Genomic DNA, 17,227 nt, shown 5'->3' on the forward strand with positions numbered 1-17,227 from the left:
AAAAAATACTATCTAAATTGACTGTCAATGTCTGCAGCAGTGACCATTCCTCAGATAACAAGGGAATATGGTTTGTAAATCAGACCTTTATTACTAAGCAATGGGTTTATGGGCTAAGGCTAGACCAGAGAACAAGATTGTCCCATGTATGTTTTCTTTAGTATCTTTCATCATAGTTGCTAAATCTATTCCCCCTGATCAAAATTTCTCTGGCTTAGAAAGACCTATAAGCTGAACACTATATTCCAATAAGCCATCTTTATAATGCTTTAGACACCAAAGAATGTTGGTTGTTGGTAATTCTGTCCCATGATACAGTATCCCTCAATTGTGTCCCAAAAGAGTTCTGGCCTTCTTAGTTGTCACATCAAATTGTAAACTCATAATAAGTGAATTAACATGCTGTTTCCCCCTTCTTCCAAGTCATTGGGTCTGCTTCATCTGGTGCAGGGAAAACATCCTCCACCCTGGACTATAACTGGTGAAAATCCTACCCTGGCTTCATGCTTTTCTATGATTGGCTAAGAACTTAATGAGTGCTTCACGTCTGTTATTTCTCCCTGCTCCCCACTCCTGCCTCTTCTAGCTTAGGGCAACTTTCTGCCAACGGATTTACCAAACATCTTTATTGATCTTTACAGTTTACAGAACTTCCCCGTGTACCATTATTTATAACCCTTACACTGGGTCTTTCATTGTTGGGTGGATATATTTATTCTACAGTAAATTAAGTATGAGACGGAAATGTTCTTTCTACAGACATGCTCAGAAAGTGGCAGCCAGGTTATAAATTGAGGGTACCCTGAAACACGGCTTACCATTCCCCACAATACTATGTTGCATATTTTTCTCTGTTTGCCACAATGGACCCCCACCCAGATTGTGGAATGAAGGCTATGATGACTGCCATTCCAGAGCTTTTTCACAGAACTCCTGGAAAATGCTTCATCATGGTTAAGAAGATTGGCTGAGACACTTAAGTAACTTATAGAAAAGTTTTATAGAATCTATAATTCCATTTAGTGGTACATTAATTAAATTAATCCCTCACAGACAGAATTTAAATAAAAACCAGTCACTGTCTCTTCTAAGAGTCTCATTAAAAAATAGTTCTTCCCCTTACGGATTGTGGTTAGTCTATAGGCTTATAGCTTGTTTATGACCTGACAAGACTTCCTGTCTCCTAGCCCAATTTTCCAATCCCTGGCTCCACAGCCCCAAGAATATTTTATATATATATATATATATATATATATATATATATATATATATTTGAAGTTATTGCTTATGTCACCCACTCTTAAATCATATCTAATGTGTTTTGCATTTGAGTGACACTAGAGAGTGGGCAGATAGCGATGGTGTTGGAGAAGGTGAGAAAGGGTGTAGGAAGAAGGATCAGATGAGCTCTGGTTAGCAAAATCTCAGAAAATTTGCGTAAAAACATACATAAGATATTTATATGTTTATATTTATATGTGTGTTAGCCCTAAGCTCAATTCTTGCAGATGATTAAACAATAAATAGGTCTTTTGATGAGGTGGTTCTATTTGAATGAAAATGGTCCCAATAGATTCATGCCTTTGCCTGGTTTGTCCCCAGCTGATAAGCTGAAAAGGACTAAGAGATGTAGCCTCGTTGGAGGAGGTGTGTCACTGGAGAGTGGGCTTTGAAGTTTCTAAAGACCATTCGAAGCCCCGTGCCTTCCTCTTCCAACACCTGCTGCCTATGGATCAGGATGTAAAGCTCTCAGCTACTGCTCCAGTGACATGCCTGTCCCACACCAATAGGATCATAACTAAGACAGAAAATATCTAGACTTAGAAATTATTATTTCAGAAGGAAGTCTTAGAAGTCACTTGGTTGAAATGCCGTATTCTGTGGGTGAGGAAAATAGATGAAACAAATTTGTTCAAAGTAAAATGAACATTAACTGATGAAAAGGGAACCATATGGAACTTCTGATGACCATTCTCACAGTGTTTTCTTGTAGGACAACACACTTCCCTGATTTCTAGGTATTCTTAATTGTTGTGTTTAAGAATAACCAGCTGCCCCTAATGAATTTCCTGTCTGAATTAAACTCTTGACAAACCATGTTCTGCAGTTGTTTCTAATTCCAGCTACTTGCCCTTGAGTCCATTCCTGACATCAATAAATACATGATTTACCTAAGAAGGCAGAAGGTGACACAGTCCCATTACTGCGTGAAACCATGACACTGATGCCAGTCTCTATAAAGGGCACAGAGAAGTCAACCACCTCTGATCGTTCTTCATTAATAGTCAGTGACCCCACTGCCATGTAGGCCCTCTTCATGACCACCTAGAGAAAAAGGTACAGTGCTCCAGTTAGAGTATTATAGCAGACAGGGCTATCACAAGCAAAATTCTCAAGGCTCATCAGAAACTTGGGCACCATCTCTAGAATACCATCCACCTCCACTGTGGGTCTGTTGTTGACCTGGAGCTCACCAACTTGGCTAAACCAGGTGGCCACCAGGCCCCAGAAATCCTTTCCAACAGTGGGAGTACAAGGGCACATCACTGTATTTGAATTTTTATTTGAGTTCTGGTGATCAAACTCAGGTTCTCATGATTATGAGGCAAGCATATCACTAGCTGAACTATTTCTCCTTCTCTCTATTACTATTTTACATGTTGTTAAATTCATGAGATAAATTAACACTAGGGCATAATGGAGATGACTTTGTCATGACCTTGCCTCCTGATACTGACCTCACCAATCATGCCATTCCAGGTCCCATTGATTTTCTTTCCATGCTTGCCATTGGTCACCAGGTAGAGGTCATAGGTGAACTTCACAGACTTAGAAATTTTCTTGAGGATATCGATACAGAACCCCTTGCAGCATTTTTTGATGTAGCCTGGCTCTTCATCTGTTTTATTCCTACCCAGATAAAGAAAACAAAAACACAAACAAACAAAGCAAGACTTTGTACAAGAAGGAAAAATTACTTTTTCATTAAGACTCCGATTCCAACCTCCACCCCCACAGTACAGTTTATTCTTTCACAAGGAAAGAGATCAAACCTAGAACTGTGGCGATTTTTATTATCTCAGTATCCTGAGACATATCCTGGCATTTTTTCAATGTTTCTTTGATGTATAACATAGATGAGGAAAAGTCATATATCCTACAAGTTCATCCAAATACATTTTTATTTGAGTTCATGGTTTTTATCAAACCCTGAATTCAGGTACAAAATGCCTACCAGATTATAAGAAACTCTGCAGTTGTCCCTTCAAGATGCTTTACTTCCCACCCTCATCCAAGAGTATTGTAACTCCATCTTTTGACAGCATAAATCAAGTGGAATTGTTTCAAAAAATAGGTCTAATTCTCAAAATGCTGGCTTAGAGAGAACACATTTCCATACTCAATGAAACGTAAAAGTCAGTAGACTTGAAGTCCCAGTCACTGAGGCTGGGCAAGGTCAAAGGAACCATAAGAGAATAATCATTGTCTCAGGTCAGGGTTTTAGATGGAGCCACACATCTGATGAAAGCTCCCATTGATGCTGAAGCCTAATGGCAGCTGAGAATTTCATAGAGTGCAGAATTCCAGGTCAGCAAAGAGCACATGTGACTCCCCCCCCCCCAGGCCACCTATAACCATGCATCTAAGGAAGGGTCATACTCAGAGATGATGCGCTTCTGGCAGGGGACTGTATTCCTCATGCACGTTCCACTGAGGGGGTCCACACTTTCCACAATGACAAATGGCGCCTCCTCCAAGGTCACGATGCTCAGATGGTCATCCTCCTGCTCTTCGGTCTCAGGGCACATTCGAGGCCACACATAATATTTCATCTGCAGGGACTTGTCTTTCCATTTCCCTACCTGCACAGAGATGAACAAAGGACTCAGCCACCACGGACCACTGTCTCATACCTCTCCCAGTCTTCTCTGAATTATCTCTGAAGTTGTTAAGCAAAAGAAAACCAATACCAGCACAGTACACTACGGGGAGAACACTTCTAAAACAGATGCTGCAAAAGAAATGACTGTTCATTCAAGAGAAGTAATCCCTTTTTATTCACTTATCCTTTTACTCTGCATTGAATGAGGACCTACAACGGTCTGAACACCCTCTGAAACCCCATAGCTCCTGTATCAAGAGCTGGGAAATTCTTGACTTTCCTGGGTCACATGGTCATGGGGTTTATTTGTTTGTTTGTTTGTTTGTTTGTTTGTTTTACTCAACTATAATAAGAAACATAATCCTGAGATCAGCAAAGAATGTTAGGAAATATGAGTGACTGTAGCAAATGAACTAGCTGGATGTGTTCTGAGTTGTAACAGAAGCTCACTGGGGAATTGTTCAGAGAACCATGAATTTCTGATTCACAAGGTTATGTTGTGATGAAGGAATACAGACACTACTTGCTTGGATAAGGGTATGTAGTTGGCCTGGTGACAATTGCACATGCCAGTGTAGAGTTGCACTTGCTGGACTAAGCAGACACCCTGGGATGACAGAGATAGCTGTCTCTGAGCAGCCATGTGGGGCCACAAAGGCTATGCCACCCATGATGGAAAAACTACCTTCATGGCCCTAATGTGAAAGGTGTGTGTTCCCTGAATCAAATACGGCAGACCTGCTGTCAGTTGCCATGAGAAATGTGTGGTTTCATTTGCCTTGTGACAGAGGCCTTCATCCACGACTTCATGTAGAAATCATACAATTTTGTTCTTGGGCCCTTGCTGTCATGGTACCAATGAGTTTAAAGGGGGAAAAGAACTAATTTTAATTTTCAAATAATTGAGCCTCCTCAGAAATAAGGTATCTTACAGTCAACAGTTTCTTTCGTGTAGTTAGGGCCATCCAGGTAAGGTACTCAGCATACGAAACTATTTAGTTTATGGACTTCCAGATACCAGTGAGAAGCAGTGTATCTGGGATTAACTTCATTTTCAAGTGGACAGGCATGGACATCTATACTAATGACAACTCAAACTCCCTCTCATCTTAGCCCCCACTTTTGTCTGCACTTACGTGTGTTTAGTTCCTCCCTGTAGCTCGTCCCACAAAGCTGATCACTTTACTCCCACAGCCAAATTAGTTAGAGCTACCACCTTCTTTATTACGTTCTCACAACATGGGTACTGAATTTGTGTCCTAGACTATCTTGTTTGGATTAGCACAATTTTTTTTTTCCCAAACTATTTTGCTTCTAGGTTCAGAATGAAGCATTGACCCCAAATGTTTTCTTTCCTTTGTGATGTAGAGATACACTATTGCCTCTGATGGGATTATGACCTAGAGCCATCGTAACTTGAAATTGTAAGGTGAAAATGATGTATTGAACACACTCTTGACCTACCACATATCACCAAACCAGAATTGAGAATGTAGCTACACACACACACACACACACACACACAAACACACACACACACACACACCAAAACAGGGTCTAAGGAGATGGCTCAGCTGATTGGCAAAGTGCGTGTTCAGCACTTCCCTAAATGCCAGGTGTGTTGTCATGCATTTGTCATTTGGAGAAGAAAATGAAAGGAGAATCTTAGTGACTTGTTCACCATCCATCCTAGATTAATCAGTGAATCCTAGAGTCCCAGGTCCCTGTGAGAGATTTTGTCTCATAGTACAAGATGAATAAACCTTGAGGGACAACAGGCAAGGTTGATCTCTAGCATTCCTACCCCACCCTAAACACACACACACACACACACACACACTCACACACACACACACACGTCTGTGCACATAGAGAAGATAAGTAAAATAAAATGACACATGGCTTCCATTGGGTGCAAATCACTTTCATGTCATCACAAATTTGAAAAATCGCAAGCTGTCACAAGCTCTTTAATAAACTATTGATCTTGATTCTGTTGCACATCTGTTCTCCTCATCTTGCAGAGGCTATCTCCAAGTGACTTCCCAGACACATGGAGAGCCTTGGAGAGAGAAAACATCCCTGGAGGACCATTGAATCTCAGCCACTCCCAAGCAAGCTATTTACTCCAGGGACCAAAGCAATAGTATTTTATGTGTGTTTGATTGTGTGAGAACAGTTGAAAAGCCTGAAAGTGCCTATTTTCATTTATTTGTATATAAGTCCTACCTATCACCTTTCCTCAATAAACTCTTTGACCTTTTGTCTTTTAAATACAATTACATTCTTTTATCTTTATTGTAACTAGCCTATGCTTGGGAAGTCTAGCCTTGTGATGCCCACAGGACTTCTGAGGTCACATGGTTGCCCCCCCCCAGGATGCTATAGACACTACTTCAAGGTGGCTTTCTTAAATCATCACTTGGAACACCAGAGATTAGATTAGCAGTGGAATGCTTTCAGCACAAACTTGGGAGTTCAGATCCCCAGCATCCACCTATAATCTCAACTCTGTGTGAGCAGAAAGAGGTGGGTTCTTAGAGTTCGCTGGCCAGCCAGGCTAGCCAAATTTGAGAGCTCCAGATACAGTAAAAGCCTATCCCAAAAATAAGATGGAAAACAAATAAGGGAAGCACCCGCTGTCCACTTAGAGCCTTCATACATACACATGTGTACACACCAACATAAAGACACACACGCACACATGCACACACACATACCACACACACACACACACACACACACACACACACACACACCTTGTGACTTTGTCATACAATGTCCATTTAAAAATTTCAACAACTTCTCCTTGTCCTTAACATTGGGCCCAGATATTTCACCTACATGTTCAAGTCCTGTGTGTGAGCCTAGCCTACATCTATCTAATTAACTTCAGTGCAATGGAACATGAGACTCAGGAAAGGAAGTCATTTGATTTGGGATGCTCAACATAGGTCAGCCAGGGGCAGACTGTAAGAAAACAGTAGCAATTTCTTTGCTAATAGACTTAATGTATCTGTGGGAAAGGCTGCTATGGAGAGAGCTTTTTGGCAAAGTTTCTCCTGACATTCTTGTGAACAAGATGAACTACAACATGGATTACCACACACTTCGACAGATTGAGACGTAGTTTAAAATCTATATCCCAAAAGAAAAGAAAAGATTGTTTAATGAATCAATGCCAACAAAGAGAGGGGTCTTTAGTGACATGTCAGGGGACTCTGCTCTTAGAAGTGACCTATATAATGTTTCAGAGAACAAAACTGATGCTGTGTTCAAGAAATTGTAGACAATAATAACCTCGTGAGGACAGATGATATCACACAAATTGCTGAATCTCTTGGGAGAGATGCAAATTAGTTGGATGACAGATTGAACCAAATGGAATAACATGCAATGTTACTTATTCTGAAACTCTAGCATTCATATTTTTCCCAAAAGCAACTGTTTTGAAAAGAAGATATTTCAATCAATTGCAGTCTATAAAAGCTATTGTTAATGACAGATGATATATTTATAGACATAGTGTCTAGCACACGGGTTGTAGGGAGGGCACAGATGATCCCCTCTGTATTCACACCACTCCAGGAAGGGAAGCTCAGTTCTCATCCTGTAACTCTATGATCTCCTGGCTTTTTATTAAATATGCTATTCTTATTTCCCCAACAATAAGTTGTTCACAGAAATCTCTCACACACCCTTTCCCAGACCAGCAGGATCACATCTATGTTTCACATCAATTCAATTCAGCAGTAATTACATGCCAGTATGTGGCAGTCACTGGGTTGCATGCTAGTGGATGACAGGACCACATGTTGTTTACTGGGGGCAGAAACATGTCAGGCTCTGAACTCATCTAATAATCTCATTCATCACCAAACTCCTCTAATAATCTCATTCATCACCACAGCTAATCAGTGAGATAGCCTCCCCATTGATATCTCAGTCCATAAAAGGATTTGCTAACTTCTAAGATACCAAGCAAGATAAGTGAGTGTTGCTTGCATCATCAGGAGTTGAAGCCAAGCAAAAGGGCTTGAAAAGTTGAGCTCCTACCATGGATGATCTCCCAACTCTTTGGCAGTGGAAGAGTAAGGCATAGACACATCTTCTAAAGGACAGTCCAGCGGGGATCAACTTGACTGTCAACATCAAGTGAGGCTTTGGCAACTGCCTCCGTGGAAGGCATTACTTTGGCATTCGGGTATCAGTGATCATTTTGGGAAGTCACGGAGACACCCACTGTTTTTGAGCTGGACTTGTAAACAAATCATAGCTCCAGAAGTAGCGAGGTCTCCATTCCCTGGACTGACTTGATTCTCTTCTTCCTAAAGTTCTAACAGTCATTACTCTGCATGCCTGGTCACTCTTAAGCGGCACATCCACTGTGCTCATCTCTTCCCAGGTCCTTGCTCAGTGGCATTGGTCAGGTATCCTGGATAGAGTGTGGACACCATGAAACTGTTAAATGCTATCGATCAGGGCTTCCCCTGCTCACCCTGCCCTTGTTACCAGCTCACATCTGCACAAAATAACAAGGAACTCTAGTTCATGCTAGTTCCTCCCTTCTTTAAAGGTGGCTTTTGGTTTGTTTTGTTTTCTGAAGCTTTGCCAGTGTCCCGCCTCTTTCTTAACCTAAGTTCTAAACGTGTCCCTAAGGGTTCCAGTGGCCATGGACAGATTTCTAAAACTCTCAGGGCCTTGCTTTGCATATCCAGCTAAATAAGTGACTTGCTTTCTGTGTCTCACACATAATTTCATGACCCCGTGACCCACTCTGGGCGAAGGCTTTCACTACACTGTTTGCAGACGCCAGGCAAGGGACAGGCATTGTTAGCGGTCACATTCCCAAACAAGGGCAAAATCTGAGCTCTTGGTACAAAAGATCCTGTCTTAACCATGTTCCTTTTTCCCCTTGTTCATTTAAGGAACACATTAATAGAGGACTAAAAGAAGGGAACTTTGTAGACAATCCTCTCCATATCAACTCAGATACTCAGACATTTTAAATCAGTTACTTTCTTTGCTGGGAAGCCAACTCAGGGCTTTGCGCACTTTGAGTGATTTGCTCTACCAGTGAACTATACCTTCAACCCCACCTCACATTCTCTACAGAGCAAGGCAGGCTATTTCAAATGATAAACGCCTAAAATTAAAAATAAAGGGATGCATCTAAGTAGAAAACATGGGGGCGTGTTTCAAAGAGCTGGTCCTTCAGCTGGAGAGACGTGTGGTGAAAATAAATACTAGACAGAATGGTTGAGAGAGAAGGGAAGCGTGTGAACAGAGAAGCCTGGCTCCGAGAGAACATTTTTGAATTCTTCCCTAAGAGTCTGAAAAGGCCTCAGTGAATAATTATGGGAAGGCAGACAGTGGTATGAAATGAGGTTAACGGGAGCTATTTCAGAGAAAATCTAAGGTAAAAGAAAGAAAGAAAGGAAGAAAAAACTGAACAAAGTCTTGTAGTCAGGATCAAAGCATGATCAGGAAAAATGCAATCTTGAAAAACGCCTATGAGAATATGTGTAAAGCACTTGGAATTCCTCGACGGTAAACACTAAACAAACACCGTTACTTCCAGCTGCTTTAACAGTGACATCTGTCTGTAAAATTGCAATTATCTTCCAGAATCACAGTTGAAAAGATCTCCTGAGAACCCTGAGCGTCTTTCTTAAGCGAGAAAACAAACAAACAAACAAATAATGCCCCATCCGCAAAAAGCCCAGACAAAACAAAACAAACACCCTTTGCTTTGTTTTCTCAGGAGCAGACACAGAAGCCAAGCCCTTAGCGTTCTTGGTTTGGCTGCTTCAGCTCCAGCTGAGCCAACCAAGCCCTTAGCCCACAGCAGACAAGGCTCCTGCCATCACTGCCAGTGAAATGCACACCACTGAGCGTCCAGACGCAGCCACGTCACCAGAGCATGCTCCTCTCTGATGTGAGCCTGTCCTTCCAACGTGAAACATGGACATCATAGCAGCATGCACTACAGTGTCACTGAGGGTAGGGACAGGCGGCAGGGCCGGCTCTGCTGGCAGGGCTTTCCTAACGCGGATAAGCAAAGGACACCGGTTTCTCTAGGTCACCTCTTTCGTTGACCCAGAAAGTCACATTTTAAGGAGATCTTGGCACAAGAGAGCTCATTAGACCTCTTTAGGGGGTCAAAGGTTCCTTTTCAAAAATCAGAGCATTTTCGTTTCTTGCCTGAAATGACATCTGGATCTCACATGAAACACTTATTTTAAGCCTGTGACTATGGCTGAGTTTTTAAATGAGAAATTTAAAGCTGTGGATTATCTTTCTGAGCAAGCTTGAGAGATGGGAGGGACCTCTGCAAGGTGGCTGAATTCTGGATTTTGAATCTTGCAGCCCCTAGGCAGCCCTGAGGGCCTAACAGGGGACATCCAAACACAGGGACCTCTGGTTCAATTCTGCCCCCAGCAGCAATACATTTCAACTCTAGGGTCGTTAAGGTTTGACACTGCAATAGTGCTTCACTTTCTTCAGCGCTTTTCTGTGTCCAATCCCAGCGACTTGTCTCCTGCAACAAATGAACATTTGCGTAGACATCTACTGCCTGCATCTACCCAAAGTGATAATTGCCATTAATTATCCAAATACATCTATATATGCACAAATAAGGGATATATATATAACATGATGCATATCATACGATACATATGCATACATGAGTGCACGTATATATGTATATGTGTGAGCTTCCCAAATCAGTCATGCACACATTTATCTACTGCTTGCCGTTCCCACCTCATTATACAAATGTCTTCCAACTTAATAGACTTCACAGCTGGCTCTGAATATATGTTAATATATATGTGTTAAGTGTGTGTGTGTGTGTGTGTGTGTATGGGTGCTAGATGTTGATGCTAGGTATTTTTTCACTTACTCTCCAGTTCCTGTTTTTCTGTTTGGAGTTAGCATCTCTCACTGGGCCTCAGGGTTACCTGATTAGACTAAGCAGGCTGTCCATCCACTCCAGGGATCTGCCCGTCGCTGCCTCCCCGGGATGGGGTTACAAATGCACAGGGCCACATTCTTCTTTTCATTGGGGTGCTGAACAACTACATTTAGGTCTTCATGGTGGCATGGCAAATTCTTTACTGACCGAGCCATCTCCTTATAGCCCTTTAGTTTTTATTAAAATGGCAGTGCAGTACCATAATATGAATATGCCTTGATTTATTTCATCATATCTTTATAGATGAGTATTTAGGATAGTTAACACACACACATACATGCACATACACACCCCACCATGGTATTTTTAAAGCATCTACTTCCAGCAGTGAAAAAGCAGGCTAAGAACATATATTTTCTTTCTTTTTTTTTTTTTGTTAATATTCTGGATGTTGCTAGAACACAGAAGTTTGCAGCAATCAACACTGTTATCAGCAGAGGCCGGAAGTGCCCCCTTCACTAAGTTGCCACCAACACTAACTTTTGCTCACTCTGAAACACCTGCCACTCTGAGGAATGGCCTCTGGCTGCTGGACTTTTCATCTGCTCGCCTCACACGGAGCACCTGTCAGACACCTGGATCTGTCTCTTCACGGTGCGGCCACACACTTCCCCATCCCACTGCTCCATTTGTCTTCCTTATCAAGTCCTGGGGAACAGCCCTGGCGCACTCTAACAGGGCCTTTATCCCTGCCACATTCAGAAAATGCTGCTGCCCATCTCAAACTTGTCTTTGCATTTTTGTCCATGCTACAAAATTTCATTTTTCTTCCTCTTGAAATAAAATCTCTTTCTGTCTCCCTCCACCCCCCCCCCCGCACCTCTCTCTCACATCCCACCATGTAGCTTGGGGGTTCCTGGAGCTAGCAATCTTCCTCTGAGGTGCCAAGATTGTAGGTGTGGGCCTGCCTCTATGACTGTGTTTGTTAGAATAGGGTCTTAGGGCACACACACACACACACACACACACTCTCTCTCTCCATTGTGTGTGTGTGGTTTTTTCGAAACAGAGTTTCATGCAACTCAAGCTGGCCTCAGACTGCTGATCACTGTTGATATGTTCTCCAGTGCTAGGATCACAGGCATGAGCCACCATACCCAACAAGATGACCCATTTATCTTTCTTTAAGTCTACCTCCCTATTTTATATATCTTTGTTTTAAACCTGTGTATATATCGGATAGGCAGATGTGCTGCTTGCCATTATTCAGTCTTTCCTCTGCTAAGTCCCTTTGCCAGCACGAAAACTCTATCCTTCCATGTTTCTAGATGTCTCGGTACCTTCCCTGCCCATATCCAGCATTACCACTTCTATGATAATTCATTCCAGAACAAGAAAAGGGGCTCGGGATGGCGGTTGTTGTTTTTATCTTCCAAAGCAGGTTATGTGGGTCAACCCCTGCCTCTGGACAGCCAATAAAATGTGAGGTTTATTCTGATGTGCATGTCCGTCTTCAAGAGTAGGCATTTAGGTGCCTCCAGCATGGGAAGGCTCTATCGATTCCTTTCTCTTGTCATACTGCTCCATGCTTGTTTACTGCCAGTCAGACCATCCACAGAGTCTCCAGTTGACCTCACTCCAGTGTCCTTGCACGCAAAGGACAGTGCCTTACGGACATCTCTCCTACTCTCGTCTTCTTCAGCCTTTTTTGGCCTTTGCAAACCATGTTGCATGGAGACTGTGGTAAGCACAGTAGCATGATCTGCTGCAGTGAGCATCTAACAAGGCCACAGGCACAGCTTGATGCGCCTTCTCCCCATCATTTGCATATCCAGTCACGTCTAGGTTTAGGAATCTAGACTTTGAAAAATGTGTTTGAAAATAATTTCCATATTTATATTTAATCCATGACTGCCTTTGGCCTGTTATTGCTTTGTCATTTACTAAGCTGGGGCCTGGTGGCTCTGGGCTCACAATCGGAAGGGAGGTGTATGGGGCCATTCCTGCCCAGACCTTAGTTGCCATCTCTGGCCTCAGATGCTGATGCTTCCTCTCCAAGAGAGCCCCCAGCTCCCAGCTGTGCACATCCACTGTTGCTATGGGCCCAGCGACCAGGCTCCATAGGATCCCAGCTGTCTACTACTCCTTCCAATCTGTCTCCTCTGGAATCCTGGAGGGTGGAGGTAGGGTAGGGGCAGGTACCAGTAACAAAAGTAGTTGACTCCTAGACACCAGGCAACAATTGTGGTCATTGCAGATAACACCAGCCCCAGAGCTGTGATCATACTGGAATAATTGCGACTGTCAGAGTTCCAGCTCAGTGCCAGCCAGCTCTCTTGGAGTAATGTCAATTCACTGTCACCAACTCCCCCAGAGACAGCCATTGCTACATGGCCAGTTGCTCAATATGTAGACTGAAAAGCTTGCTGTTCGTTGAAATACCAATTGTGTGTTTATATGTTTGTGTTGTATGCATGAGTGTTTTCACACTTACATGTGTGGGTACACATGTACATGGGTCAGTGTTTGGTATTGTCATGAGTCACTCTCCTCCTCCTACACTGAGGTTCTTGCTGAATAACCTGGCTTGCTGTGTCGGTTTGTGTAGTCAGTCAGCTTGCTTCAGGTCCCCTTGGTTCTGCCTCCCTCAAGCTGGGATGGTAGGCAGACACCACACCCATCTGGATTTTCCATGAATTCTGATAACTGAAACTCAGCTCTTCCTACTTGGCATGGCAAGCTCTAACTGCGGAGCCACCTCTCATCCCTGTGAACATGACTTTTATTCTTGGTCAGTCTGACTCTAGAAACCTATATGTCTCCCAATGGGCCATGATTCCCTGAGAACATTCTTGACTTTTCTACAAAGTAGAAGTGTTTATCTCAGCCCCGCTGACTTCCACTCTCACACCAGCCTTGGTGGCTGTGTGAAAAGGATCATGGCAAGTGGCAACTGAAGTTCATGCTGGGGTCACACAGGTAGAATGGTAGTGGGTGGTAAGGCCCTGACATGCTGTGTGACCCTTGGTAAGTTATTTAACTTCTCTGCACCACTCATTAGTTTTTGCAAGTATTTGATGTTTTTCCCCCTCAGCCTCCACCTTCTCTTAATTATTGTTATTAAAAAAATAACAACCCTCTAAATTTACCTGTTTCCTCAAAAAATATTTTTTGTTTCCAAGTGGCAAGGGGAAAACAAACTCTGACACCCTAAGGTTACAACTGTTTCAAAATGACAAGGTAACTTCCACACAATTATTTTGACTTTGTTCCATACTCTTATTCGAGCAAATAAAAGCAGAATCACAGGACAGAAGTGTTACTAACCCTTTTGGCTTTGAATCTGGTGAATACCATTGGCTCAGTACTAGTGCCTCATTATCCCCTTCCCAGGGGAAAATGGGTACCTTACAAAAGGCTTCAATCCCTTTCTCTACTGAGCATCCTGTAAATAGTTTGCTAACCAGGCTCAAGATGCTGAGTGAACACAGTTTCCAAGGGCTCTTGAGCTCCCTTGCCTCATTCCACCATCCTTGGAAATCCAATCTTCAGATTGCCTCCTCGAAAGTTGTGGAGCAAAGGACAGCACTCAGTTCTACCTTCTCCACTGGTGTGTTTCCATCCAAGGCCCCCTCGGTCACACCTAAGTTGATCCTGAGATGTCTTGTGAGACATGCAGGATACTCTGAGGGATCTCTCAATCTATGTACCTGCATTCTGGGCATCCATTCCCTGCTGTAGAATGCCACTACGGGGCTCATAGGCACCATCCAAGGCTGCTTCTGGCTGACTGATGCATGATGGGTTGGCCTTGGGGTGCTGCTGGTTGAGTGTGCTATGGGAAGGAACTAGGCTGTAGGCTTCAGACACTGATATTATTTGTCATTGGACCTCCTTGTCAATATTCTCCATATGTCTTAACTGTGGTGACATGGAAGCCTGGGTAAGAGAAGTGATCTCCAAAGGTTTGAAACACCATCAAAATACCAGATGTTTTAATTGTAGTAGAATGGGACATCTAAGAAGAAATTGTAGGCAAAACATCCCTAGACATAACACTCCTTCTAGGAATGAATCAAACAGACAGCCTCAGCCTTCTGGATTATGTAGAAGATGTGGCAAAGGCCAACACTGGACCGGTGAAAATAGATCAACCAGAGACAAGCAAGGAAACCCTTTAGAATCAGGAAACTCCTTGGGGGTGCCTCTTGAGGCCCCCATGTCAAAGGTGGTATGGACATTCCCAGTCATTGCAGAGGACAATCTTCCCCAGGACAATTTGAAAATCCAGGACCCGTTGTAAAAAAAAAAAAATCATACCACTCTGGATGAGAGATTAGCTGTGGAAGATGAATATCATATATGGAGGAAACAAAAAATGTATATTTTGGCAAACTTCTATAAATGATCAAAAGGCTAAACTAAGGATAGAATAAATAACTGGTTGATTGAGGGGATCTTTGACGTAGGAGCTGATGTGACCATTATAACTCAAAAATCTTGGCCTCCAAGATGGCCCCTGCAAGAGGTAAATGTCCAATTCTTAGGAATTGGAACCCTATCTCAGGTAAAACAGAATAATAGGTTGCTTGAATTTATAGGACCAGAAGGACAGAGGTGAAGGTTGAGATCCTATGTGGCTGATATAACAATAAATTTATAGGGTCACAATGCGATCTCAGGGAGAGAGGACTCAAGTCTGGCATTCTAGGTAAGATAAAACCATGTAGAAATATATATATATATATATATATATATATATATATATATATACATATATATATGTGTGTGTGTGTGTGTGTGTATGTATGTGTGGTGTGATTATGGGTTAATATTTAAGACAGAGCTAGCCGATAAGAAACTCGAGTAACAGGCCAATAGATTTATAACTAATAAGAGTCTTTGTGTGTTATTTTTGGGACTGACTAGACTCTGAGACCAGGCTGTCAGGAAACTGTTCATAACACTGTCTACCTTTTTCCTCAGGTGACAGCTGTAAAGAAGAATAAAGGTGTGTAATGTCAGAACACTGTGAACTGTGCCTGCACCACCTTGGCAAGGAGCTCCCTCAAGTTTATGTCTACATGTATAAACAAGACAGATGCAAGCACATCTGTACGAACTCACTCCTTCACCCCCCTTCATTATGCATGGTCATGTGAGTTAGGGGCAGAGGGTATGAAGTCAGAATAGACTAATTGGAATCCTGGTTCTGTCATTGCTAACTTTGGGGAAATGAGACCTGAAGTTTCAGATTCTGTGTTGTGATTAACTGCAATTAGCTGGCCCATTAAGCCACTACCCACCTCTCTTCCTGTAACCCTCTCTATCTGCTACATCTTCTCCTTTTATCCAGGATCTTCTTTCCCTATGGACTATTCTTTCATTAATTCAAGCCACAGGACCACATGACAGCCCTTACATTATTGCATATCTAGGGATACCCTGAACCCATTTTAAAGGGGTGGTTGAGAGGTGAGACACCGGACTGGGTGGATGGGATCTTTTGAATTTGGGGCTTTAGCAATAAGAAGAATGTTCTCTGTGTCAATTTGACACAGCACAAGCTCTAGAAGCACTGAGCAGCCACCCTGCACTGACTGTGGAGAAACTATCCACCTACCCTATGGAAGGAAGAATAAGCCAGTGGCCACAAAAGGCAAACACAAGTGAGAGAAGGGAACGAGATAAATGACAGGATTGAAGTTTTTCTCCCCACTCTGGTCTGTTGGTATTGTCTAACATCTATGATTCCCTTTGGAAGTTGAAGATGCATCCTCTGCCTGGCCTGGACCTTGGGGCAGAGGCTTAGTTGGAGTCTACAGAGGAGCCAGCATCACTCAGCGGATCATATGCATTTCCTTCCACTTGACTCATAGAGCAAACCCTAGTCTTTTGCTGTGTGTCTCTATCCCTTTCTCAATTATACTCCTTCCACAAATCCTTCCCTGGGACCAAGACCTCACAATCAGAAGGTTCCTGGAAGACCCTGTGCTGCCTACTCTTTATTGTCAACTCAGCACCCTCTAAGGGAATCTGGGAAGAGGAACCTCTGCTGAAGGTTTGCCTGGGTCAGGGTGGCCTGGGTGGCCAGGTCTGTGAGGAGCAGTTGCAATCCCTGATTGATGTAGGGAGTCCTAACCCACTGGGAAGTTTACAGTTCCTTGGGCAGATAGGCCTAGGCTGTGTAAAAATACTAGCAAGGGTAAGCCAGTAAGCAGCATTTCTCTGTGGTTTCTGCCCCCCCAGATTCCTGCCTTGAGCACCTGCCCTGATTTCTCCCAGTGATGGATAATGACCTGGGAGTTGCTATGGCCATGGCATTTATCATAACAACAGAAAAGCAAACTAGAACAGACCCCTGCCTAAAGAGCTGGCAACAACAGGGCTCAACCTTAGGCAGTGTGACACCAAAGCCTTTCATT

General features: G+C 42.9%; 1 protein-coding gene across 1 annotated transcript in view; it reads right to left on the reverse strand.

Annotated features, from left to right (window-relative positions):
• The window catches only part of Grin2b (glutamate ionotropic receptor NMDA type subunit 2B), a 427,951-nt gene that overhangs the window by 42,755 nt on the left and 367,969 nt on the right, over positions 1-17,227 (reverse strand). The window contains exons 5-7 of the mRNA XM_051173139.1: positions 3,661-3,863; positions 2,739-2,910; positions 2,172-2,325 (exon numbers count right to left, since the gene is read on the reverse strand). Coding sequence (XP_051029096.1) covers positions 2,172-2,325; positions 2,739-2,910; positions 3,661-3,863 — 529 coding nt within the window. The remainder of the gene's footprint in view (positions 1-2,171; positions 2,326-2,738; positions 2,911-3,660; positions 3,864-17,227) is intronic.

This window comes from Phodopus roborovskii, unplaced genomic scaffold (assembly GCF_943737965.1).
Source record: "Phodopus roborovskii unplaced genomic scaffold, PHOROB, whole genome shotgun sequence".
Classification (NCBI taxonomy): Eukaryota; Metazoa; Chordata; class Mammalia; order Rodentia; family Cricetidae; genus Phodopus; species Phodopus roborovskii.